The sequence below is a fragment of the Physella acuta genome, unplaced genomic scaffold, assembly GCF_028476545.2.
Source record: "Physella acuta isolate Inbredline_101_S28 unplaced genomic scaffold, ASM2847654v3 ptg000964l, whole genome shotgun sequence".
Classification (NCBI taxonomy): Eukaryota; Metazoa; Mollusca; class Gastropoda; family Physidae; genus Physella; species Physella acuta.
In genome coordinates this window covers 655,129-682,500 of record NW_026732481.1, presented here as the reverse complement: position 1 = coordinate 682,500, position 27,372 = coordinate 655,129, and the positions used below count along the sequence as shown (strand labels likewise).

The 27,372-nt window shown below is 32.0% G+C and overlaps 1 protein-coding gene across 6 annotated transcripts in view; it reads right to left on the bottom strand.

The window, feature by feature from the left end:
• Positions 1–1,540: 1,540 nt before the first annotated feature.
• The window catches only part of LOC131953894 (spectrin beta chain), a 37,102-nt gene continuing 11,270 nt past the window's right edge, over positions 1,541–27,372 (bottom strand). For 2 of the 6 annotated variants that reach the window (XM_059317323.1, XM_059317324.1), the window contains 47 exons: positions 26,126–26,277; positions 25,386–25,559; positions 24,835–25,007; positions 24,430–24,545; positions 24,151–24,263; positions 23,795–23,982; positions 23,359–23,541; positions 22,958–23,215; positions 22,693–22,831; positions 22,438–22,603; positions 22,044–22,288; positions 21,710–21,910; positions 21,486–21,602; positions 21,278–21,355; positions 21,023–21,187; positions 20,689–20,891; positions 20,478–20,574; positions 20,237–20,365; positions 19,981–20,097; positions 19,506–19,781; positions 19,295–19,384; positions 19,019–19,096; positions 18,283–18,363; positions 15,471–15,643; positions 15,240–15,330; positions 14,973–15,119; positions 14,549–14,815; positions 14,269–14,399; positions 13,940–14,126; positions 13,648–13,848; positions 13,335–13,543; positions 13,022–13,226; positions 12,482–12,745; positions 12,224–12,334; positions 11,854–12,098; positions 11,629–11,767; positions 11,411–11,495; positions 11,012–11,103; positions 10,719–10,823; positions 10,422–10,555; positions 10,185–10,312; positions 9,222–9,386; positions 7,034–7,222; positions 5,929–6,019; positions 5,769–5,844; positions 4,882–5,028; positions 1,541–4,775 (listed from right to left, as the gene is read on the bottom strand). In XM_059317323.1, coding sequence (XP_059173306.1) covers positions 4,620–4,775; positions 4,882–5,028; positions 5,769–5,844; positions 5,929–6,019; positions 7,034–7,222; positions 9,222–9,386; positions 10,185–10,312; positions 10,422–10,555; positions 10,719–10,823; positions 11,012–11,103; positions 11,411–11,495; positions 11,629–11,767; positions 11,854–12,098; positions 12,224–12,334; positions 12,482–12,745; positions 13,022–13,226; positions 13,335–13,543; positions 13,648–13,848; positions 13,940–14,126; positions 14,269–14,399; positions 14,549–14,815; positions 14,973–15,119; positions 15,240–15,330; positions 15,471–15,643; positions 18,283–18,363; positions 19,019–19,096; positions 19,295–19,384; positions 19,506–19,781; positions 19,981–20,097; positions 20,237–20,365; positions 20,478–20,574; positions 20,689–20,891; positions 21,023–21,187; positions 21,278–21,355; positions 21,486–21,602; positions 21,710–21,910; positions 22,044–22,288; positions 22,438–22,603; positions 22,693–22,831; positions 22,958–23,215; positions 23,359–23,541; positions 23,795–23,982; positions 24,151–24,263; positions 24,430–24,545; positions 24,835–25,007; positions 25,386–25,559; positions 26,126–26,277 — 7,277 coding nt within the window. In that variant the 3' untranslated portion in view covers positions 1,541–4,619. Of the gene's footprint in view, positions 4,776–4,881; positions 5,029–5,768; positions 5,845–5,928; positions 6,020–7,033; positions 7,223–9,221; positions 9,387–10,184; positions 10,313–10,421; positions 10,556–10,718; positions 10,824–11,011; positions 11,104–11,410; positions 11,496–11,628; positions 11,768–11,853; positions 12,099–12,223; positions 12,335–12,481; positions 12,746–13,021; positions 13,227–13,334; positions 13,544–13,647; positions 13,849–13,939; positions 14,127–14,268; positions 14,400–14,548; positions 14,816–14,972; positions 15,120–15,239; positions 15,331–15,470; positions 15,644–17,500; positions 17,522–18,282; positions 18,364–19,018; positions 19,097–19,294; positions 19,385–19,505; positions 19,782–19,980; positions 20,098–20,236; positions 20,366–20,477; positions 20,575–20,688; positions 20,892–21,022; positions 21,188–21,277; positions 21,356–21,485; positions 21,603–21,709; positions 21,911–22,043; positions 22,289–22,437; positions 22,604–22,692; positions 22,832–22,957; positions 23,216–23,358; positions 23,542–23,794; positions 23,983–24,150; positions 24,264–24,429; positions 24,546–24,834; positions 25,008–25,385; positions 25,560–26,125; positions 26,278–27,372 lie in introns of all 6 variants that reach the window. The other 4 variants (XM_059317325.1, XM_059317327.1, XM_059317326.1 and 1 more) reach the window with 4 other exon arrangements.

Here is a 27,372-nt window from a genome sequence, read left to right as displayed (position 1 = left end):
GTAGCCAGATGCAACCTCTGTCCCTTGTAGAATACTTGTGTAATAGGTGTCATCTGTACGCCGAGGGCGTCGAAAGCCGCCCCTGTTGCAGTTTGACGTCCAATCAAAGGATCTCGTGCACTCAGGTAGCCGCAGGGTAACTCGGGAGCCCAACCGTTACTACTGCTGATGCGCTAGAGGACACCCTTTATTCGATTTAGTAATCGATTTTTGTATCCCGACATATCCCTAGTGTATGGTGCTCATTAAAACGAATATTAACGTGAAGATATAGTAATATCCCACTACTTGTAAAGTACGAAAGGACTGGGGATCCTTTTTTGGAACTTTTAATTATTTCTACGATAGAAAAGAAACGGAATTTTCATTTCATTTTTAAATTATTTATAAAAAAGAAATATTAAAATTTCAACGTAAAAAGTTTTAATTTTTTTAAGAGGGAAAAGGGCCCCTAAATGCCATGGGCCCCTATACCTTGCTTACGCTAGCTTTACGGTAGCTACGCCACTGTCCCTAACCTCTCTAATCGATAACATGTGCCTGTCTCGATTTAAGGCAGCTGTTTCCTAACTTTTTTTTTTCACTGCGCTTTAATTAATAAAGTCTCAACTTATTTAAAAATCTTGCCGCCTCCCTCCCCTGTCCCCCCACCCTCATAAAGTATATTTTTGTACCCATTAATTATAGCTAAAAGTATTAAACCATATCCACAGGGTGTACTGACGTTGTCCTAAGGGCCCAGGAAATAACCTAAATAAAAGCGGCCACTTTCTGGCTTAATTTTTCTGAGTGCATTTTTTCCGCCAATAATAACAATAAAACGACAAATAGAAAGGGTTAATTAAGTAAATAACTTAAAAGAAATCAAAGCACTAACTAACAGACTCAAAAGCACTGATCCTTGCGTCCTATGAAAATTTTTTCATGGCGGCCCATTCCACCCTTGGCATGAGTTTCTTCCAGGCATCTCTTCGGGGAGAGAGAAGAGAGTCTACCGCCCCCGGAGAAAAAAGTCTGGAAGAAACACTGCTTGGCAATAACTGTGGTCGAACTATAAAAAAAAATAGTTAAGATCTTACGATGGAATAGTCGTTACATAGCTAATGTTTTAAAATGTAGTCTCCGTAGACAAAACGTGAAATTCTTAAGAACATTCTGTACTGATAAAACTTTAAAATCAGGGTGTAGCTATAGTGTGTTTCTGAGACAACTATCCAGTTATGGCTGGTTACACAGAAGTTATGACCAAAATTGTACCAACAGTCGTACGGTAAATTGTAAATTTATATCCCCTTTGTTTTTTAAAAACATTTAGGAGCTAAAATCACACTGCTACAAATGATGCTTGCTGTAATGTCTTTCGAGAATGGAGTGCATTTTTTAATCTGCACATATTACCCTTCTCACATGTAATTCATACATCATTTTATGGTCTTTTTGTGGCTTTAAAAATATTGATTTTTTTTTTCTCAAGTGAAAACTAATTTCTTTGACAATGGTGTATTTGAACGAAATAATAGAATTAAAATAAAACTAGGAACACAGCAACTATCACTTTATTCATTTTATTTAAGCAAATACAAAACCTGTGTGCACCCAATATAAATAGACTGGGAGACGAAAGAAGGGGAGATAGATCAGCTTGTGCTACAACACAAATCATTAGACCAGCCACTACAGTTACAAACTCTCTGATATCCAGTGGAACATCTCTTTGAAAAAAAAAAGTACAATAAGAAAGATTAAAGAATGCCTTGGACAATGAGTACAGTAACTGTGTTGCATCATTTCAAAATTCTGGATTATTTTTAGAAGAAAAAAAAAAGAGAGAAGACAGCTGTATTTCTTGAATTCTGTCGCAGAAGGGACAGCTGTCTTTAGACAGACAACCCCTTGGTTAAGATTTCACATTGACTCGTATATAAATAAACTGCACATGTATCACTTTTTAAAAAAAAAACACCCTTAGTAAGCCACTGAACTTTAACAATAAATAGTCTTTTTTAAGTTTTTAAAAAATAAAAAACACAACTCATTGAATAAAAAAAAGGTATGGCGTATCTGACCACTCTCCCCTTATAGAAATGAAACATAAGCACACCTAATCTTAGCTGTGGCTAATTCATTTTTATTCTTAACCAAACTGTGATGATTGTTTAAAAATAAATAACAGCACATATTCTTATACATGAAATCATTAGATTAAAACAAGGTGAACTATCCAGTGCATTGTGTTGATGCACTGGATAAGGACAAATAAGGCTTGAGTCTAAGAGTTCAAACTAACAAAGTTTATTTAAAAATAAAAACTAAAAGGAATACTTATGTGTGAAGGTGACAAGAACACAATGTTCAGGATGGTTCCAGATAATTTTAAAATGTTTGTTTTTAAAAGCCACATACATACAAAAAGCAACATGGGATTATATACAAATGTTGGCATTCTGCTACAACAAATAAACTAAACAGCATATCCTACTGGGAAAATATGTCTGTTTTGTTTAATCTTAGCTAATTAGAATGTATCGGAATAGATTGATGACACATTCATTAAAAACACCCTTATTTCAAAACACATTAACAACTATAGCATGCAGGCATATTATAGCTCAGTTCATTTCTTCTGTCAGTTACAAAAGAAAATATTTTTCTAGTAACTAAATAAATTGAATATCACTAAGGACAGTAACAATTACATAATATAGAGAGAGCACTTTTATTATTTAAAAAACTTAAAGTAGGATAGACAAACTAAATACGTAAGCATAGCATTATAAAAACTAAACAATGGGAGGTAATAAAATGTAAATTCTACACATAACATCAAGAGTGAACTATGTACGTTACAGGTAAAACATCTATTACAGAGAATATAAATTTTACATTTGAAATATACATATGCTGTCTTATTAGTGAAACTTGTATGCCACTGGGTGCATCTAGAAACGTTTATTAAAAAATCTTATCATTTTCATCATTTTAATCTATCACTCGTTATGATTCTTCCATTCAAATAATGAAAATAAATGGACATAAATACTTTGTTTCCTATCAGCCTCAAGATTAAATTTTGTCTCAGTAGTCACCACCCTTTATTGTAGTAAACTTAAGAAAAAAAACTAATTCACAATAACTTCACAAAGCCTGTACTGAATAACTAACTGACTGTAATATTTCATGTAACTGAGTGAGGCCTATTACTGTTTAAGAAAAAAGGGAAGTGTTTTTTCTCAAGTTTGGCTTCTCTTCTTGATAGATTAATGTAAGGTTTCCCTGAAACAGTCACCTGTTTCATCATGTCTGATCTTCAAACAAATCTACAGATGGAACTAGTGATGCAAGAATGATGTACATGATTGGTCCTCGAAATATTACATCACAGAAAATAAGCAACCTTATATTAATTATCTTTTAATCTTGTTAACACTGTGTTCCTTTATTGCATTTTTTGTTGTCGAAAGCAAGGAACTAGAAGCGTTTTGAAAGATAATAAGGATATTTAGTTATTATCTTTTGAAAAAGTCTAAAGGAATGTTTAATTTTTCTTTCCTATTTTACTGCAATTTACAATTATTCTTTAAGGTAAATAAAGAAGGAAATGTCTACTTAAAAAGATAAGCATGCAGGCTACTGTCTATCTGGCAAGAAAATCACAAAGTACAAGCACATGATTAAATGAATGAAAAACATTCTAAAAGCAGTGAGACATTTACTAAACCACAACACTGTTTTCATGGAAATGATTTAACAATACACAGCCCCTATAAAACAAGTGTAAAATGGAGACATGACACAGCTATTACTGGTCAAAGTCCCAAGAGTACTGTTCACTGGTTGAAAACTAAGATTCTTTAAAATACATTCATAAAAACCCAACCTCACATATATTTTACTTGAATCTGTATAATTACATTTATCATTTTAAAAAAATAAAATAAAAACCTAGTATTAAAAAAAATCATTTTGCAGTGGTGTTTGCCACTACTTTCACTTGTGCCATATAGGCAAATATTTTACCTTAAATGAAGAATCTGTATTTCAGGTTATAACCTAAACAGTTCATCACAGTTTCAAGGGCTAGCACACTTGGAAAAGTTGCTACACTACTACTCTCCCAGTGCTTAGATTGAAATGTATATAATACAAAATATTTCCTTTTACAGGACCATGTACTCTCAATGTACAACTGATTTGAATGCACTGACTAATTACAGTTACCACAAGGATTCCATTGTATTTATTAACCAAACTAATAAACACAATAAATCCAGAATCGAAAAAGTTTGCCTGATCAATCCAGTTCGCCCAGACATGCTTAAAAGAATATTTGTACAGCATCGCATCATTATCTTCCATACAAGATATAAAAAAATGAAGGATGACAGTGGTGCTAAGCAGAGGCAATAACTATGGAGCTTCATGAGATTCTTCTAAAATACATTAGTTAAGATACACATCTCTTTCTCTCATGAGGATGATAATGATTACATCTAAAAAAAGGTGTAATATTTAAAAAATGTAGAAGGAAAGTAGCGCTTACAAATGTAACCATTATTACTGGAGTTGTAATCAGATTTATTAATGTTATTCTAGAGTAAAGCCTAGTCATGTTTTGAAAACTACTTTTTCTTGAGTGTGAAGAAACCTCGTTTTTTGGGCTCTTCTTTCTCTGAGCGGGTAGCTGGAAGTGTCTGCGACCTGGTGGGTAAACTGGCAGCTGCTCCTCCTTTCCCGCTTGCAGAACTGATGCGGCCAATCCATACATCTCTTTCAGACTGTGAAATTAAAGGGTAATTTGATATAAGATTTTCAAACAAAGTAGTGGACTAAACTCTAATGTCACAGATTTAGAAATTATTAATTTAAAAGTATGAGTTTTACCTCATCTTTAGCTTGGAAAAGATACTCAGCACCATCTGCAAGCTTCAGCCGTAACACATATGGCCTCTTAACATAGTCTGTTGCTACTTGGCATGAAGCACCAACCAGATCTATCACATTCTCATGATGGACTCTATTGTTGGGATCCTGGAAGATTAACATAGACACTTTAGTTCGTTATTTCCACATAAACCTGTGTAAAGAACACTGTTCCAGCTCTATAGCTTTACAATCTTGGCAATATTTCTGATTCATATTAATTGAAATAAAGACAAGTACCAAATTGAAAGTATTTTTATTACAGGTTTAGATTTGACTTCTACCCCATGAATATGTATAGCTATATCTGCTCACATACAGGAGCTATTTTACATAATTGGATAAAATATGTAATTGTTTAGTGAACAGATATTTCAATAAACAGACCGAGAATAAAAAAAAATTGTTTAAATTTTAACAGTGGGCTAAAGTTTTTAAAAGTAAAAAATCAAGCATTCTTTTCTCACTCTGCATATATATTATAGTCTATATATTCCATTAACTAAATGTTCATATTAAGTTTACATGGAAAAGATTTAAAATAAATTTTGTATCAAAGTGCCAATTAATATTAGAACTATAAGGTATATAGTTTTAAAATTGCTAGCTTAATACGTATTGATCTCAAAATAAAAAGAAATCCTGCTGTTAAGCACAATGCCAGGCAGACTTTTTCCTTCCCAACTCTAGTCAGGTAGCTAACCAGAAATGGGTAGACTCATGGACAACAAACAGAATGGGTCTCAAAGACAGAACTTGAGACTTTATGTTTAGTTATCATGTTACAACTACGCCATATCATAAATACAGCACAAGATCTCTGCATTAAAAAATGGGAAATAACTTACTGTTTTTGCATGCTTTTGATCTTTGTAGCAAGACAATGTTGACCCAGAGAGTACAACATACAATTTATCCCATGACCTGCAATAGACATTGATGGATTAACATCCTGAAATTATCCATTTCTAATTTTTTTAACAAGTATGGCAGTTGAAAGTTACACACCTGTTACTGGCTTTCTTTTCTCCTGAATCTAGCTCATGTTTCCTTGTAAGATGACCTTCCTCGTGAATGTATTCTGATGCTGCAGAAGCCTCTGATTAAAAGGAACAAGAGCAAATAGAAATTAATTATAATGTAAAATATTTCTGATTCTATATAAATCAACACAAACCAAAGCTAGATAGGTTAATCTCTTTAAAAAATTTAGTTTATCTTTGAATTCTAAAACCTCATCCTCTATATAACAGTTTATATATTTTAAACTATATACACCTAATATAAAAATGAAATATTAAAAGTAACTTATTCTTAAAAAATATCAATATTTGGTAATAGTATTTATATTTACAATATTATTTACAACTCTAATTTGGAAATACCACAAGCAGTTTATACTAGCATGCAGCTTAAATTCTTAATTAAAATAAAGGTAACCCACTCACAAGACTCTGATAGCAAACAAATTGTAAAACTGGTGGAAAGACTAATTCATTTACTGAAAGATTCTTTCTTAAAAGTAATAGATTTAAATTCTAATTAAAGGAAGAGCAATGGGAGTATGAAGTATTTTAGCTTAATAGCTTAATCTTATTGTAAATAAATAAGTGTGCCAAGTTTCAGTCAATAGATTGAAAAGGCTACATATTAGCTCCATATTTGAAACACTTAAGTGGAGCTTGCAATGTTATAGACAAAAATGACAGCAAATATCATGCAAAAATAAAAGATGTGTAAATAGCTGAATGAAACACACTGCATATATGTAATAAGAATTATGTAGAAGAGCGACGCCACATGAGATCATACATTTTTTGAAAGAAAAATAAAGTATAACCAGGATAAAAATATTGCATAGTTTAAATAGAGAATAGTTTACCCGTAGCTTGATAATAGTTAGAAAAAACCATATTACAAAGCCTGTATCAAATGTCATTTGAAGTAAATCTCATAAATGTAAATAATAAGGTGGCATAGGAAAGTATTCAATACTGAAAAAGAAATCCATGCAGTGGTAATTAATGCTTAATTATCAATTGTTTCCCTCATTGCCAATAGGAGTACATTTTTTTTCAAAAATGTTGGGCAACAGATATTCAAGGAGACCAACCAAAAGTTCTGGATCTTGGTAATTCAGTATCAGGTGAAGTTCTTGGAGATGTGCTGCTTTTCGATTCTCTCTTACTGCCAAACAATTTAGCAAAGGGAGATTTAGAGCGGGGTGTGCGCTTCTTCTCTTTCTCTTCCTCTTCTTTTATTTCTGGGCTAAGTGTTTCTCTTTCCTTGTCCTTCTTTTTGCCTAACAAAACAGGTTGGTCAAATTAAAAAAATGCAACATTTCTTAGACATATCTTCTGCCGACGTCCATCACTCATCCACGTTCATCCGCCAGGTTAGATTTTTAAAGAAGCTGATACTTTTAAAAAATTGTAACAAAAAAAAAAAAAAAACCCGGTGCATAGCTGTTTGCCCCATACAGAAAAATGTGCAAAAATTAATGTAAAAATTAATGTATACAAAAAGAAAAATAACTTTTAAGCCATTAATGTAAATTTTCTTTTCTAAGCTTTCAATGTGGTAACAAAATATTATTACAACAATGAAGTTGAGAAGAAAATATCCATTACCGACTATTGCTAATTTAAAGCCACAAAGAAAAAATATATATAATTAGAACAGCATTAAAGAAAACCTTTAAGGTTAGTAACTGCAGACTACATTAAAAATAAACAAGGCTGTTAAAGAAGTTTTATGTTTAAACAAGTTTTAGCTCATCAGTGTACCAGAGAAAGTTAGATACTAACTTAAAAGGGCTAGTGATTCAGGATTAAAATTTCTATAACAAAAGTAATTTTGTAATTTATATCTATGGAACTTAATGTAGGGACTAAAAGGATAAATAAATTACAAAGCTAATGTAGTATTGAACAAAAAAAATTTACACCTAAAATTGGTTCAATATATGAGGTTCAATGCTATCAGTATCTGTTAATTGAATGTTTATAAATATGTTTCAAATTAAAATTGTTTTTAAAAGCCTGCTGTAACAACTAAGCCTTGTTGAAAGTATTAAGTAGAGAATCAAAACTGTTTTAGGCAACTACATTGTAAAACAGATTATAAAGTTACCACCACTCTATAATTACAATGAACACAAAATCTATAAAACAATATTTTTTAAGGGAAGTGACACATCAAATAGAATTGTGCTATATTATTAAAAAAATGGAATTAAACAAGCCAGACACCCCCCCCCCCCCCAAGAAAATATGATTTTTTACCCACCATTTTAAACAACATACACCATATTTTAAAAAAAATTTAAATAAAAATTATAAGAAACAAGCAAATATTTTAGTATTTGCCTCAACTAAAAATGTATAGAAGTATAAAACGAAATTGTACTATTATGAAATTTAAAAAAAAAACAAAAACAAGATTAGAATAGTAAATGATATGAACATTAAACCACAAGGTTTTTTTTTTACATCCTCTGTAATGCTATTAATTTTTAATAAAAGTAAAAGCATGGTACAATAATTAACAATAATACTTTGTTTTTTAATATATGTATATATATATATAATTTTTAAATACTTTACAAATACTGTTGTAAGTTTATTAAAAGATAAATAAATATTAAAACCAAATGATTACACTGTACAACATATATAAGCAAAATTTTAAATTGAAAAGCTGTTGATACATATGAATTATTTTTGTTAAAAATAGCTACATTTGAAAAAATGTAAAGAATAAAATTAAACTCAAAGAGTACTAACATCAAACTACAGCAAACTACACCAGAGCCCACAAAATGTAATGAAAGCTTTATAAACATTTTAACTAAAAGCAGTAAATAAAATATATAAAAAAAGATGTTAAAATTCAAGAAATACTCAATCACACTTCAAACATTATAGAAATATAAAATACTAATAAAAATATTTTAAACAATATGTGCTAAAAAACTTAAGTAAATAAACAAAAGATTGTGGATGATGGTATATATTTCAAGTGAATTTATTGCCATTCTTTGGGAGTCAAGTGATGAACAATCTTTTTAAATGTCATGATGTAACTCACTAAATATTTTATCAAGCATTGTCTGCAAAATTTCTTGCATTGATGTCATGATAAAATGTATTCCTCAGGATAACAGTTAAGTGAAATGACTTATAAACTGAAAGCCAGAAAGCAATCATGTTACATTTTTTAAAAATTGATGACACTGGTCATAATGTTTACTTGGGTCGTCTAACCAGTACTTTGTTAATTAAAAGTATACTGAAACCTACTTCCTCTAGGAGTCTTCTTAGGTGCTGGGCCCTCTGCATGTGGCCTGCGCTCACTTTCCCTAGGAGACTCAGCATCCATGCGAGCGTGGGTGCGGTGGTGGGCTGAATCATCACCCCCACCACCAACATCCTTTGCCACAAACTGATCTTGCCGAGCCCTGCGCTCTGAAGCATGCACAAAGTTACTTAACAACAAGCATGCACATTATCAAATGAATTTTTCAATGAAGTGAACAAAGTGATGAAAACTTTCTGAATTGCAAATGTTTGGAAAAAAAAATCACTACTGAAAAAAACTTGTGATAGGGTTTTTGGTAGAATGAAACAAAAACAGTTAAATTCAACAAATAATTCAGAAAATTTTTCCAATGCAAAAATGAGCTTCAAGAGGCCATGCTTTTAAAAAAACAAGAAATGTGAAAGCTTTTAAATTTAAAAGTGTAAAAAAAAAAATCAACGTCAAAGTGATTTTAAATTTAATCTTCTTAATGAGTGTTTATTATTTATTTTTATTTATAGTTTCTTGTGAATGGAACTTTGACATAAGTATTTACAAACTTATGATTAAAATTAAATGAATGTAACAAGATTTTATTCCCAAGCAGCTCATTTTCAAATTACGAATAATATGAAACATCAAACAAAGCATGTTAGCTACACCTAGAAGACAAGATCAATTCTCTAAGTTATGCATGAGCAAAAACATGCAGAATGTTGCTTTAATAATTTAATTTTTTAAGAATTTAAATTAAAAATAAAAACTACTGAATTTAAAAAGCAACATCATAAAGCATAATTGTAATTGTGTTAGAAAAACACTTAAACAGATTTCTTACAATCTAAACATGCTATTTCAAGTTTGGTGACGGAAAAAGGTATCAAAATCTAAATACAGAACAAGAACTAAGAATGAGCAGCAGCTACAACAATCAACATGCTGATAGGGCAAGACTTAAAGGTTACCTTGTTCAACCTCTGCTTGCTCTTCTGCACTCATTGGCTGACCAGATGTTTCTTCTGCTGTGTCTGGTGCTGTGTGACTGACTGAAACAGCTTGTACTGGTACCTCTGGTTCAATAACTGGTTCTGGTCTGTTAAAGAAATTGACAAAAAAGTATTTAAGAACTAGTTGATTTTGCATGCTTCAAACTTACAGCACAGACACGTAGTGATGACAATGTGAGTGATAAATCAACTTACTTGGGTGGTGGTGGAGGGGGTAGGAACTCTTGTATATAATGTCGCCTTCTTTCCTCTTTTCTTCGTGCTACTTCATCAGGATGACTTCTGCCATATTCTTCTGCTTCTCTCTTTTCCCTATCTTTTATCTCAAACTGAAATTTTTGAAATTATTGACTGTATATTCAAGAATAACTAACAATATTAATCAAACAAGGTTTGAAAAACTCTCGTTATGTAATTTTGAATAGCAGTATCTGTTACGATCACCAATTCTTTATAATGAACGTTTACTGGATGTAAAAACACCATACTTACTGTGGTTGGTTTCTCTAATGCAGCAAATCTCTCTTCTTGTGTGGCAGCAGATTTTTCAAAAGCTTCATGTTTCTTCAACAAGTTTTCTACAGCGTCCAGAGTGTCCTGTATCAAAAATGTTTACACCTGTATTACTAAGGTTAATTTTTTAATTGCATGAGTGCTATTCTAGTAAGCAGCTTTAAAAATAAACTAGCATTATTTCTTTTGTATGCATGCCTCTCATACATGCCAAATCAAATTTCTTTTGGAACTTAAAGATGCATGGTAAGCTAGATAGGTAATATACTTACACCCAAGTCTTGATTAGATAAGTATGGCTCCTGTGCAATAAGCCAAGCTTCTGCAACTGCTGCATCTCTAGCAAATTGGTAGACTTCCAAAACTGAAAGAAATATTGAATGAAGATTTGAAATATACAAATTTATACTAACAGTATTTTTTTAAAACTGGAAGCACGCAGATCAATTTCAGCAAGTATAAAACTAAAGGCGTCTTATCATGAAGGAATTCATGTTGCTGTATATCAAACTCCAGCCATATAGTACCAACTTTTTATCTTAAAACCAGTTACCCTAAAGTCAAAAGAAAACTTAAATCAACCACGAACCATGCCATTATCATTATGACGTTTGACATATAATTATTACTTAACTTTATCATCCAATTAAAAAAAAAAGACTTTAACTTACTAAGCTGCAAGTGTTCCCATCGTTCTTTCCACAGGTCAGTCATATCTAATCTTTGTAATGTAAGCTGAATCAATTTTTCTCGTACCTGAAAATCATATACATTTTTCATTATTGTAACTAGAAGGTAAGGGCTGTTCCAAAATTATTATTAAAAATATTACCTTTTTATTCTAACCTTATAACATCTTATACATAAAACTAATGCTGCATTTACAAACCTGTTCTTGCTTGTAGTGTTGCCTATTCAACAAGTCTCTACCCAAGTTTATACAAATAGCAAAGTTCTCCTCCCTGGCATCTATCTCTGCCTTAAGACTCTGGTGGTTGTTCATCAAAAGCTCAACACCAGAGACATCACTGTCAATAAATACAATAAGTTACTACACCTCTTTTAGCACTGATATAAAGAAACTGAATACTTTTTATAATTACTTTTAACTTACCGGGGTTTTTCTTGTGTGTTCATCTGTCTACTGATGTCATCAATCCATAACAACAAATCTTTGGCCATGAGCATAAACCTGTAGTAGTCTGAGGCATCAGCTAATGTCAGCCTTCTCCTTTCTACAAGTATGTGTAAGTTCCTCCAGGCATCAAGGACCTCTCTTTCCCTGTCAATGATGGTCTGGGCATTGTCTCCAGCATACCCTGCTTGTAATCTGACAGATTCTGTTTGTATAGCTTCAACCTGAAAATATATAAGTACATTAAGTTTAAAAAATTATCTGATGAAAATTAATTAAAAAAATAAAAGAAAATTTAGAATGCTAGGATACATAAAAAAGTTGATGAAATGGTCATTGTAGTACATACCTGTGTTCCTAAGGTGACTAAATCATGCTCAAAGTTGGCATGCTTTCTCTGTAGGGCTGCTACACTCTGAGCATCACGACCCAACTCTTCAGGGATGTAGTTTTGCTTTTCCTGTAAAATTAACAGTGTAACGAGAAATAAGTTTGGTTTTATGTCAATTTATATAAATTTAATATAACTAATGTAATTAAATATGATCATCTAGATAAGATAATTTGATAATCAGGATAAATTAAAAAACAATGAAATCATAATTACAGCAATCCTCTCGAGTGTATCTTTGCAGTCATAGAAAAATTTATGAAGCTCCCAAGATGTTTGTAGAAGCTCAGTTCGAGTGTCAATTAACTCCAGCAGATCAGCCCATGCATCATTAACATTGTCCTTCCATTCAGCTATTGTAGCTGCATCAGAATGTTCAGATGCTATTAATGCATCACAGATTTCATTGGCTGATGCCACACGCTCTTGGCCTATATTTTCTGTATCACGTGCAAATTCCTTGAAACGTTCTTTGAGCATCTAAAGATACAACACAAAAAATCTTAGTTGCTGGAAAATATTAATATATTCAAATACCCCCTTACCCTCAATGTATTATAAATTTAAGCCAGTGGCTTTTACTCTATAATTATTTATTGCAGACGTGGCTTTATCGGTTGTTTTTTAAAATCTCAAGTCAATGCCAAATAGAAAACCTACTATGTTTGAAAAAAAAAAACAGCACAAGTTGTGATTGTTATGTAAGCTGACTTGATAAAAGATGAGTATTGATGGCTAAAAGAAAATTGCTCTTACTGAAACATGCTCATAGTCCTGTCCTGGCTCATTTGAACCTGCCACAACAGATTTATCTGCAATCCATTCAAGCAGATCATCAATTTCTCTGTGTAGTGTGTACAGTTTGAAGACTTCTTCCAATTTTCCTCTTCTTTCACCAGCCAAGTCTTTCAAACCAGCATACAGCTTGTCTACCTGTGACTGCCTAACTGCTATCTGATCACTGTCAACATGCATAAAAATATTGTTTAAAAACCATTTCTGCCCAATAATGAACAAATCTATACATTTTTTTACAAGTAAAATATATGGAGATGAAAAGTGTTTTAACCTTTCAGGATGCTCCTCCTCCATCAATTCTCTGCTTCTCTCTCCAAGCTGCCTGACCACTTCAGCATAATCCTCTACATTGTTTTCCAGAGTCTGGTGTTTCTTCATCATATTCTGAGCTCCAATTTCATCTTTGGCTCTTTCTTCGCCCATCATGTACAGTTCTTGTTCACTCATCCAAGCCTCGGCTTCAGACGCATCAAAGTAGTACTGAGGATAAACAATTTTAATTCAATTTTTCTTCCTTAATGACAGCAACTGATAATTATTTCCAAAAGTCAACAACTTGGTTAAAGTCACATAACATGGGGTACCTGTTGGGCTATTTCAGACAACTTCAGTCTCTGGTTTCTTGCATCTACAGCATCCTTGAGTTCCTGCCAACGTTTGAGAAGGTCTTCAATCAATGCTCTGAACTCCTCAGATTGTGAATGCCCTGATTCAATGAGTTCTTGACCAACTTGTACCACAGACATAATGCGTGGTTCATGATTGTCTATTTCAACTTGCAGTGACTGGAACAAAATAAATAAAAATCACAAATAGGAGAAGAAAAAGCTAACAAAACAATAAAGCATTAACTTAATAGACAAATTTTGTATTTACATGGTTCTTTTTAATTAGGAGCTGGACAGAAAGTAAACTGTTTCCATAATCTTGGTTAGCAGCTCTTGGCATCATCTCTTGAATCCACAGTTTCTCATCTTCCACATCTCTCATAAACTGGTGAATACGTTTAACTTTCTCCAGGTTAGAGCGACGCATCATTAGAGGACCTTGGATCTTGGAGAACCTAAAAGTATTCAGTCATAATTATACAACAACTGATTATTATTACTAATTATTATAGGCAGCAAAACAAAGCTTAAACTTCCATTAGCAAACACTTCTTTACACACTAAATACATTAGAAGTTAAACAGCAAGTAAATTAACCTTTCAGCCACAAGAGCTCTTCTAGCTTCTATTTCTTCTTCTTTGTCTGGTTCAAGCCTTCTCAAATGTTCACCCTGAGATTCCAGTTCTTGAATTTGCAGCTCTTTCATTTTCATTTGATTTTCCAATTGCTGTATTTAAAAATGGCAAAATTTATAATGTAGAATTACATCAACATATTTCAAGAATATAAATTATGATATTGAGAATAAACTTTTAAAAATAATTTTACAAAGTTTTAAAAAAAATCAGTGTGGCGATTAAAATCTTCTTTACTTACATGTTGTTTTTGGACTAGAAGGTTGACAGTGGTTAAATCTTTGCCGAAGTCCTCAGATGTGACAATCTGTGACTCAAGAGCAGTGACCCATCCATCCACATCATCGCAGCTTTGTTGGTATAGAGTGGAGCGATTGGCATCAAACAGACGTTCACCTTTCTGTTTTGTGGTTACTTCTAAATCTTCCCACTGATGTGAAAGATCTTCAATCATAATCTGAATCTGGGCACGGGTCTCTGGCTTAGATTGCATGATTGATTCTCCTTCCTGTACAATATATAGGAGATTATATTGTTAAACAGATTTTGATCAACTGATGTAAGCATGTTAATTGAAACAGGTGAGAGGTAGATCTACCATTATATTTAAAATTAAAATTAAGAAAAAAAAACAAATTAAAAAAAACAAAACAATGCAAACTTACCTCAATAACTCTGTTCAATCTGTCTTTGTTGGCAGCTATTTCTGATTCAAACGCTTGATGTCTCACGTACTTGCTATGAAGATTCTTAGCATCTCTGTAGGTTTCATCTTGAGCTGCAGCCATTTTATCTTGCAACCAATCTCTAAGCTGTAAAAAGCAATTTTACTAAATTTAAAATAGTAGAAAAAAATTATGATGCGAGGAGATAAATAACTTTGGCATGAGTTGCTTAAAAAAGAAGTTGCAAAAGAAATATTCCAAACAAACCTCATCACATTCTTGTAGGAACTGCTGGAGATTGAGTTGATCTTTGAGCCTCTCCAACTGTTCATCAGCTCTTTGACGGTTTTGGTCCCTCCTGTTAGCAGATAAAATTGAAAACAATCTCAATGCAGACAATCATGTGTGATGATCACATTAAGATTTTAGTAATATCTACAGTGTAAAATCAAAGTGTAATAGAAAATAAGGTTAATTAGAAAAAATAAGAGAGCCAACCTTTCATTAATGGCTTCAGCCTTTTTATGAATTTTTTCACGATCATAATGGTTCTCATCAATAAGTCTGTTGGCAAACTGTAATACAGCATTGATCTTCTCATCATTAGCATCCATTGTTGTAATGAAGGCTTCATGTCTTTTGATCAGGTTCTCAGCAGCTTGCACTGAGGTCTAAAAGCAAAAAGAATAAACTTTTGATTGTGTGTTCAAAACCTAATAAATTCTGCTATTTTGTGGGGAAAAAATCTTAATAAATGGTGACATATTAAATACCATAAAATTAAATTACTTAATTTCTTTACGCTAATATGGTACATTAAACTGTATTTTAAATGTATCCTTTTATTTTCTTGTTTGGCAATACATCAGATGATTTTTAAATGTTGCTCACAAGATAACATTAATGCCAATTATAGTTTGGATACTTTCTTAAACTTCCTAAAAAAAACAAATCCTGCAGACGTGTAACTATATAAAAATGCAAACTATATATATATGACCTAATAAAAAACACTTTTAAAAAATTAAGTAACATTGTTTAAAAAAATGGGGTAAAAAAAACAATAGTTATTGGGTAATATTGCTAAAAATTCTCAAAAAAAAAAGGTATAAAAACAATGACCAGTAAACAAATAAAAATAAAGTAAGCATGCAAACTTTGTGCAATAAGATGTTATTAAATAATTAATTGCTGTTTTGTAATGGATTTTATACAGCTACAGTTACATCTTAAACATTAATAAAATATATTTAGAAATTTAGGTTGATAATAAATAATAAAGCACATTCATAAACATATATATATGTTAATAATATGTACTAATAGTGATAAATACAAAATCACTTTGCAGTTATAAGATATATATTATGCTTAATATTGTTTTCAAAGTATGATACATATTTACAGAAAAGAAAAAAATAATTACAGAATGAGGCAAAGAAGAACAAGTAAGGATGTTATTTATAGTTTTTATACTTATAAAAACACAAAGTTGAAGAAAGTTAGGTCCAGGGTAAAAACTACTACTACTAACCCCAAACCGTGCAAGTTTGTAATATAAAAATTATCAAGATTTGGCTCAGATCTGTAAGACACCTCGAGGTCTTCTCAAGTTATGATGCCATAACTCTGATAAATTTTAGGTCACCAAAAGGTTATTTTTTTTTATATGAATTTTCTAGGTGACTGCTCAAGTATTGTTGAAAAGTGGCTGCTTACTATGACAATGACATACAGCTTCTACTAATTGAACATATTTCCTTAAAGTTATAACATGGTATATTTATTATGCTCTAAATATTCTTTTATTTGGTAACTGACCAAGAAAAGAATATAAATTGACTTTCTAAAGAGATCATATGAGAAACCATGTCTAATCTTCATAGCAAATTTTATTTTGTGCCTATGATCATTTTGTACTGAATATTTAAAAAAATATATTTTCAAACAATAAAAGCACAGAAAACAAATTTAAAAAATGCTTGACTATTTAAATTGGCTACCATACTGTACTATATTAAAATACAAAAAAAAAATCTGCCTAAGGTAAACAAAAGAAAAAAATTAAAATAAAGTTGTCGATCTATAGGTTATGATAAAAAATTAATACAACTTCAGTTGTCTTTAGCTTTTAGTATAAATCATAATGAAACAACATTCATGCATGTGCAAATACTATTTTTGTTGTGTAATACAAAAATACATGCAAAAGTCCAGTGTCATTTAATGAAAATAATTACATGCTAACCTGTATACTTAGTTAAGCAAACATTACTTGCACTTAATGTGAGAATAGATAATTTTAACTAACAGGCACTGCTTAACAAGCTACCAATAAATAATTACTTTTTTGGTTTATTTTCAGTTATCATGGAAATGAAAAAAAAGTTATCAAACAAAATAGGAGCAGCTACTGTAATCAATACATTATCCATCATATTTAGTGCAGGACTGGTACAGATGTCAACACAGCAAGCAATAGTTACTGAGTAAGACAGTCTTAGCAGTAACAGCAATTTTAAGGTTACCTGTTTATCTAGAGGAGCAATCTGTCAAAAGGAGACCACAAGACAAAGTAGTTTTCCTCAACAATAAGCCAGATATACAACACACAGATACTAATGTTAAAAATGTTAGTTTATGTTATCTAATTGGCTATTAACAATTTATTGTGAACATGTAGGCCTACCAAACAGAATATTTTATTTTTTTAGGGATTAATGTTCATATATTTACTTTGGCCAAAAACAGTAGATAAAATTAAGTATTATTCATTTGATGAATTTGATTTCAAAGTTTAGATAAAACTTATAACAAAAAAACTTCTTGAAACTAATTACAACTTCTTGATAGTTTCACAATATTTTACAAAGTATACATGCATTCACAACTGGATTTTGAGAATGGGTATAAGTAACGATGATCAAGTTGTCATGCTTAACAAAAAAATGGACCTTATACATCTCTAGAGTTATTTCTAGCTCATAGTTAGAAGTATTGCACTTTTTTAAACAAGTGTTGATACACACACACACACCAGATAGGATTCAGTTTAGAAATATGTTTAAAAAAATATTTCACAATTTGTTAGAAGTCTTAACCTTATTAAAGACCTAAAAGATTGTTTAATTATGATAATTTGTAACTAATGTAGCAGTGAAAAAGCATACATTTGTGCAACTGAGTACTTCCCTTTCTAGTCTCAAATATTATGTCAGCATAAGATTGTATATTTTAGCAATCACTACTAAAATATAAGCTGCCTAAAAATTTCTAAATACAAGAGTAATAAGATTTTGAAACTCTTTACTTTTGTCCACACAGTGTCAGAAGAATGAACTGACAGTGGACTAAGAGCTTGTATATGACCAAGCAACATTCGATTTATTCCCTGGAAATAAAGCAAAGATTAAAAAAAAAAAATGATCAGCTAATTTTATTCCATTAAATTGGAGGCCAAAAACCTTCAGGAAATTTGTTAAGCAAAATATTGGCAAACAGGAGCTTACAAGATACCTATATTTCCAGGTAAACTGCTTTAAAACAATATCTCTCAAATGAAAAGATATGTTTATAAATAAAGCAATGAACTATTTTCCTTTCAAACTCTTTATTTTAAAATTAAAAACCAAAACTGATAAAACTTCTCTCATATTTGTTGTAAATAAAATAAAAGATAAAAAAATCTGCCTTCTTTTAAATTTAAAACAAGTCACTTTCAAAATGCAAAGGACCTATGTTAAGGAAATGGATGCTATGTATATACTAGTAGGAGATGTGGTTAAACAGACTTTTCATACCCAGGTATTCACAAGAACATTGGGATTGTACAATAGAGATACTTCTAGGTCAATTCAAATCATGGACTCATGAAAAAGGACTTATCAGTATGCTCACTTCTATACAAAACAATTGTTTCAAGGTGCAACCACAAAAAAAAAATTAATATAAAAGTGATAAATCAATCACCTGAAGATTTCAAGAAAGCTTTATGAAAAAATTATTTTAAAAAAAAGGACATAAAAACATGTTAATTTAATACTTACAGGCACATCCTCTTTAGACAAAAAGTTATCCTGTTGGTTGAGTAACACTTCAGCTTGTTTGGCATCACGCAAGAACATCTGCAAAAATATGAGATTGGCAAGAGTTCACAGAAAACTTTAAAATATCAACACTAAATTTTTATTTATTCTCAATATATCAAATAAATATGCTGTTTTAAAAAATTACAACTATTGCCTTTTTAGCTTTTATCTACTGTATTGTAAGTATCATACATTTTATATTTTTAGCAAAGTAATATTACAGTTCATTCTCACCTGTAGATTCAATGATTGTGAAAGCAGCTGTTGTCTGTTCTCCCACATCTGCAAAAGCTCATGCCAACCATCGTCCAAAGCTTGAAGTCTCTGGTAAAAGTTACCACAAAAAATACATTATAATTATTCGAAGCTTTTAACTAATTTAAATTTATTTTTTTAAGGCTAGGAATTGTGGTCTTCACCAAATTTAAACAATTTATAAACGTACCTGTCTAAGAAACATGTACTGTGGATCTTCTTCTCCTTCTGTAACTTTGTCTCCAAAGTCCTTGATCTTGGCATATTCAGGAGCATAAGTGTCAATCTCATCACGCAGTTGTTGATGTTGATTTAGCAGTTTCTCAGCATCTGCCAGAGAATTGGGAATGTCCTCAGAAGCGACAGTCATCTGTGTGCGAGACAGCCAAGACTGGAAATGATCCAGACTGCCCAAGAAGCGCTGTAACTCTCCAGCTTCTCCAAGTTTCTCATCACGTTCTTTAAGCTAAGAGAAATAGTTTAAATCATTAATTTTACTAAACATCATTATATATTTTTAACATTTTACTGATACATTCACAAACACCAAATTAGCTCCAGGCAATTAAATCATGTAAAACTTTAATTGATGCCCTTAACAACAGACATCCGTTACATATTGCTTTCACATACAATGCTGCTTAAGAATAAACAAAGTAGTTTACCATGTCCTTAAGGTCATTCCAGACATGAGTAATCTCTGTAATCTTTTCTTTAATAGCCTGAGCCTCCTCTGGTTTTTGTTCCTCAAGCTTTTCTGCCTCATTTTGAAGTGACTCAAGCTGTAATTAAAAAAGATTGTTTAGTATTTTGAGCTTTTGAGTACTAAGCTTTAGAATATTGTATATAAAGCTTTCACTATAAAAAAAACATGTAAACTGAATTTGAAATAATAACACTAGGACTAAGGAAACAAATTACCTTGGCTTGAATGGCAGCTAGATCCCTTTCCATGGTGCTCAGTCTACGCTGCAGAGTCATCACACCACTAAGGTCATTGCCCAATTCATCTGTAGATTCTATCAACTTAGCCTTTTCATGGATCCAGCTCTGTTTATTTATTAGACAAAAGGTTTTTAAAAAAAATTATTTTGATCTCAGAAATTATTTTTTTTTTAAAAATATACATGATTTAAAAAAGGTACTTTACTCAAAAACTTACAATTGTTTCATTGCACTCAATGTTAAAGTTCTGGAAATCATGGGCAACATGGATGTCATCTCTTTTCTGGTCAACCATTTCACGAAGGTTATTCCAACTGAAATACAATTGTAAAATATATTTCTACTTTCTGACATTTTTGAAGTAAAGCATTGCATTTTAAAGCTGTTTTAATTCCAAGGATATTAACACACAAAGAAAATAAACTTACGTTGCATTTAGTTGATTCTGGCGTTGTACAACTTCCTCTGCATTTGGATGTTCAGCCTGCATGAGCTGACGAGCCAGCTGGTTCACGACAGCCACCTTAGATGCTGTGGCATTCATCTCATGCTCGAAACTGTCGAAACGGTGTTTCATGATGGCCAGCTCTTCAACATCATCAGTAACAATGATGGTAGTCAAGAATTTCTCCTGCAAACGGGATTAATGATACATTTGTTATTTTAGAGAGCAACAGGTTTAAATAAAAATCTTCTGCACAACAAATTTTTAAAACAAAATGAAATTATAAACTTTAATGTGAAATAGAGACGAATAAACACCTTTTCATCAATCCATGTCTCCACACCATCAGACTCATTGAAAAGTTTGTAAAGCGAAAGTGCATCAATGAGTCTCTGCTTGCGCAGTTTTGAGAATTCCAATAGATCTTGATATCTTCTATCAATCGAACTGAGACGACTTTGAACATCAGGAGACTCACGATCCTAAAATGTAATAATTATTACAATAATAATAATAATGGAAATACCTATCTTAATGAGATTTTTTTTTAGGTAAATGCTTGTTTTAAATACCTGCTCTCCAAGATTGGCAGCTTGATTATGAAGACCTTTAATAACACTTTGATAGGTCTTGAGCTCTTCTGTTACTTCCTGTTTCATAAGAAAAATTGATGGAGAAATTTTTTTTTTTTTATATTTATCAATACAAAAAAATATTTGAATATAGAAATGCTGCTTTTCACTATTAATATACAGGATTATGATGCACACTTTGACTCACCTTGTGTTTTTTAAGCAATGACTGCACACTGGCTTCATCTTTGCCAACATCTTCGCTGGATACAATACGGAGTGTGTCCATAAGCCACGTGTCCACATCATCAGCATCAGCGAAAAACTAGCAAACATTTTTGAGTTATTTTAAAATATATTTGCACAAAGATATTTTGTGTAATAACAATACATAACATAAACCTCTGTCTAGTAAATTCAAACTGAACATACCTGGTAAAAATCTACAGCCTCGTTCAATCTCTTCTTTCTGTATGTGGCCAACTCTATAAGGCTTTCCCACTGTGACGAAATTTCATTGTTTCTTTGTTCAATTTGGTCAGCACCAAAATTACCAGCTTCAATGAGTTCATTGCTGGCAGCTTGCACTTCTTGCAGATGAGTATGACGATGTTTCATCTCATCCTCCATGGCCTGTGGAGAATTTTTAAGTGTTAAATGTTAAAAAAGTAACTTTATTTTAGTGAAACTATTAGAATTTTAAAGATTATTCTTTGACTTTTGACAATTTTGAAAGAACTCAAGAGGTATCTAAACAAATCTGAACCTTGTGTTTGCTAAGCAAGAGGTTGACACTTGTCAGATCATGGCCAAGGTCAGGTGATGACATAAGCTGCTCCTTTTCTCTGATCCATCCTTCCTCATCAGCCATATCCCAATAAAACTGCCACAGTTTTCTTGATTCCTCCAGACGGCGACGACGATCAGCAGCAAGTTGGTGCAGCTCATTGTAGGCACTGTCCAACATGTTCATTCTTTCCTGAATCATTTCTGGGTTGCATGGTCTGTAACCTAGTGATTTTAAAATGCAAACGTATTAAAAAACATTTTTTAAAAAAAAAAAAGCTTTTTTATCATTCAGTATGAGGGAAAAAATTAACAAAAGTAATAATGTATTTATAAGAAGTTTTTATTCGATTCATATTTACAACTGCACTCACCTCCAATTTCCGAAAAGTCATCTGTAATAAACTTCTGAGCTTGAGAGTTAACAGTGGAAACACGTTCACCAACTACATTGACATCCGCCTCAAGGAGGCTGTGTTTTTGTAGCAGATCTTCCACACCCATCAGATGTTTGCCATAGTCTTCTGACATCAGTCGAAGCTGAAGTATGAGGTAAAATGTTAACCTTGGACTTTTCAACATACTTTCTATCTTTAACAGTTTCTTATTGATGTATTTTCTTTTATTACCTTGATTTCTTCCATCCAGTCCAGTATGTATAGCATTTCCTTGAAGACCTTGTAAAGGCTCAGTGTCAGCTCCAGACGCATACGTCTGGCTTGTAGTAGTTCAAGTAGATAGTTCCAAAGACGCAAGACATTATCCTTCCTAAAATAAAAAAAAGTTTTTAAAAAAAAATCAAAATTAACTTTTTAAAAATAACTATATATTATTAGTTAATTAATCAAATATCTTGATAAGTTTTAAATTTCATTAAAAAAAAAAAGCCTTTACCTGGCATTGATGCGATCGATGTCATGATAGTTTTCTTGTTCCAGCTCATTAGCTACAGCCACAACAGCAGAAACTCTTTCTTCATAAGCATTGATGTCTGTCTCAATAGCTTCATGTTTCTTGGTGGCAGCCTCTACAGCAGCCAGGTCATTTCCAAAGTTGTCCTGGGCCACAAGGCGCTGGTTTTCACTCAGCCATTCTTCACGCATACCAGCCTTGCGTCCAAATCTGGCAGCAAGTTGTTCAAGTTTTTCTTGTCTGTGAAGAATAATAGCTATTTTAGTACAAATACAGCTCAAGCAACAATATCTAAAAACAAGTTGTTGAAACAGTTCAAAATCATGAATGCAAAGTGAAATAAGTTAGTCAATAAAAACTAAACATTTGAAAGAAAGGTTTACCTTATGAGCTCCTCTCTGAGAGAGAGTTCTCTTTCATGTTCAGCTTTGTCCAGTCTCTCCCAGGCTTTGTTGATATCTGAAAGCAGTTTTCCTTCTTTTGGCAAATATGGCCTCTGGTTGTTGGCACGCATCTTGCTCTGGATTGTGAACAGGAGGATTTCAAGATTGCCTTTCTCATCAAATCTGGAAGAAACATTATTTTGCTTTAAACTAGAGGAAGCTTTTGAAAACAGTTTTTATTTTATACAGACATGCTCCAATATTCAGAGAAAAATTCTCAGAAGCTTGGGGCTAAGGATGAAATATGATTATATAAAAAAAATGTTACGGCCATTACAGGAAACATTGTGTATATTTGTTTAACAAGAAAATACAATTTTAGAAAGAAACAACTAGATAAACCAAAAATTATGAGGAAACAGTAGACAAAACCTACTTAGGTGGTTTCTCAACAATGCGGTATGTGCTAAATGCTGCAAGCTGCTGTTGAACTCCAGTCAGTGAGTTTGCAAATTGGCGGTCATTCAGAATGACAATAGTCTGCTCAATCCACTCTAAGAGGTCAGATGTCATGTTTTCATACTGTTCAATCATATTTTCTGTGTTAACAGCATTGTCAATGACCTGAAATTTAAATGTGATCACCATATTAACAGATCATCCTGGAAACAGCATTAATTTTAAAATAATTGTCTAAAATAATCATTTAAAAAAAATTTTTAAATATTTTTTTACAAATCAACTGATAAAAATTAAACTAATATTAGTTTTGATGAAAATATTATTGCTTACTTTTCCAATACGTTTTCCTTGAACTGAATCAGCCTTCATCTTGGAAAAGTAATGGTAGTATGTGACCACATATGTGATGATGGATTTCTCATCAGGAAATTCAACATTCACATCTGAAAGATATCAGTTTATGCCATAAGTTCTTAATAACTGACAAATATCAATTACTTTCAAACCTGAGAATGTGAAGTTATTTTAATTATCAATTAAATGAACAATGGACTTTAATTGAACAGTGTATTTAATAAGAAAATTACAAAACAAAAACAACTCAATCACCTTCAGGATCAAGTAGACTGGTGAGCCCCAGTTTTTCTTCTGCCACGGTGAAAGCATTGTTGAGGTTATGCATGGCATTGGATTTCTGAAGCTTGTCATAATGAATAAGGTCGGGTCTTGAAGAAAAAAAAAATTGTAATTAATTTTTTACATTTTAAAATGCTTGTAGCTAACATATATCATCATTACAACACATCTTTTAAAATAATTTATTTGAATTAAACTCAACAAAACTGACCAAGGAAGATAATATCTATTATGAAATAGAAAGTTAAAACCAAAGCTGTTCTGTCAGCTGACTTATTTAATTTCTTAAATCTCTGACATAAGCTTAGTAAAACAAGTCTACTTCATGCTCAAATTAACAAACCATTACCACTTCAAATAGGGTTAGCATTAATCTACCTGTGCTTGTGAATGAGGGCATTAAATGCGAGTCCATCTCTCCAGCTGGTGGTGAAGTTTCGAACATTGACGTTGGGGTATCCCGCAGTCTTCATCTGACACCACAAGAGCAATGCATCCTTTGCTGATTTGGTCTCATTGTTGTCAAACTCTTCAATGGTAATGTCTTGTATCTGGTTAATAAAACAAGCACATTTAAAAAAAAGATTACTGTGTGGAAATTTTGAATTGAAATTAAATTAACGAAGTATGGCAGTCCGCATGACTTTGAGTGTGAATGAAGTATATCAGCTATTTAATTAAATAGCAATGCTTAAGACTCCAATGATACCTTCTTAAGTATCTGCTACAAATTCAACATGAATATTGTGGCCAGACAAATCTATGCCTTTAATGGAGCGCCAGGTCTCACAAGAGAGCTTTAATCTTTTTTTTTTTAAAAAAGCATACAATTTCAAACAACTTTTAATGCTAATATACACAAGAGAGGGAAATCTTTAACTTTGAAAAAGCATGTTTTAATATATTAAAATCTTTTTCAATTAACCTACTTGGAATCTTAAGATAATGGTCCAGATCAAGCCCAATGTCAGTCTAGAGCTGCCATCAACTATGTCATGAGCACCCATGTTTTCAAGGTGGACCCTTTGTTCATGGAGAAAAGTCAGAGCCTTATCCACATTCTCTAGACAATGGATCCTCATTTTGCCTTTTGTAGGACGTGGCTGAAATTAATAAAAATGTTATTATTTTCAAATTATTATTTAATGAACATTTTTTTTAAATAATACATTTTTACAGTGTGCTAAACAAAACAAAAGACACTCTGGAACAGCCATGTTAATAGTTACTGCGCTTATAAAATAATAAAGTTTTATCCTTATACCATAAAATCAAATTGCTGGCAGCAGGGCATTCATTACATCTTACCCCATCATTACCCCCCCCCCCCATATAAAAAAAACTGCAGAAGGACAATAGTGTTAGGGATAGGGTCAGGGTTAAAGATAGGGAGAATGGTTAGGGATATAATTATAGTTTGGGATAGGAATAGAGTCATAGATAGGGAACTGAATATGGAGATAGAAAGATAGAGGTATAATATGTATTATAAAAAAAAGGGGGGGGAGGTATATTGTCCAAGAACAGTATTGTTACACTGAAAGCTGACTATCTATCAATACAAAACAGACCCTCATCTGGAATACCCAGGGGCAAAAGAAAAAGAGGCAGGACAAGAAAACCCTAGATTTGCAACTACTACTAAACAGATGACCTCAACTTAACTCACCAGTCTCTCTCCAGACAAAACCTCTAGAAGCTTGATGAGCATTTTGCCATCTCGAAGATCCACATACAAGTCTGCAATTTTGTGGTTGACTCGAATCAAATGTGAGTTGACCCATTTTTGGAAGGTTTTCTTCTGAACAAGCTCACGCTCATCTATTTGAAGAAAATAAAGAAAAATGCTATGTTGAATTTAAAGTTTGAAAATATAAATACATAATAAGACAAACACAAATTTTACAAAAATTATTTTAAGCTATTGCTTAGCTTTATAAGGATTACTTTACTTGCACATACATATGTAAGTATTTGTATTTAAATGAAGAGAATAAACTTTAAGGTATTTGCATTAAACAAAAAAGACAAGGTAACTTAAATCTCAAAATCTTTTAAGGAGAAAAGAGAAGGAGGAGAAAAAGGGAAAGTGGAAAGCTTTTTTGAATTTAACTACTTCAATGTGATGCATAATTATTGATTAAATGTGTAACTTTTCATTTCAAAGAAAACAAAAAACTTTGTATAAAATGCCATCTCTGAAACCTAGCACCGCTACCTCATTGCCAATAAAAAAAAAAAAACATCTTTAAATTGTGTCATACTGTTTGTGTGTCACATTGGCAATGCTTGTTTCTTAAGAAAAAAATAAAAACATAACCCAATACTTATGCTGATCAATTTCTGATTTATCTTTTTTTTAAAATTTCAACCATTACAACTACAGTATCAAAAACTTAAAAGGAAATCAAATAAAAACTACAATTCTTGAGATGTAAATAAATCCAAATATAATAATTAACCACTCTCCCCCTCCAATTGCAACACATAAAACCATGAGTTATCTACACAATAACCAAGGCACAAGAGAGATGAACCTTGACCTTTCATTTGGCACACCCTTTAGAAAAATGTTGAGCTGGTGCCAAAAGAGCAATGATGTAAGGAATGCTGGAGGAACTTACTCCTGCTGGTGCCATGGCAAAACTATTTTATGTGCACAGCAAAACTATCTTGTGTGCACTCCTACTATTATTCTTTTCACCAGAAAATAGAACAATTGTACGCCAATTTTCATTAATAAAATACTGCTGTTATTTACTACTATTTTTTTTTTACCAATTTAAAAACCACATTAAGTAAAATATGAAGAAGTGTACAAAAGACTGTGTACACGGTGATATTCGCAATTGGAACAGACACAGCAATTAAATAACTTTTACCTACATAGATAGTCTTTGCACAAATAGTTTTTGT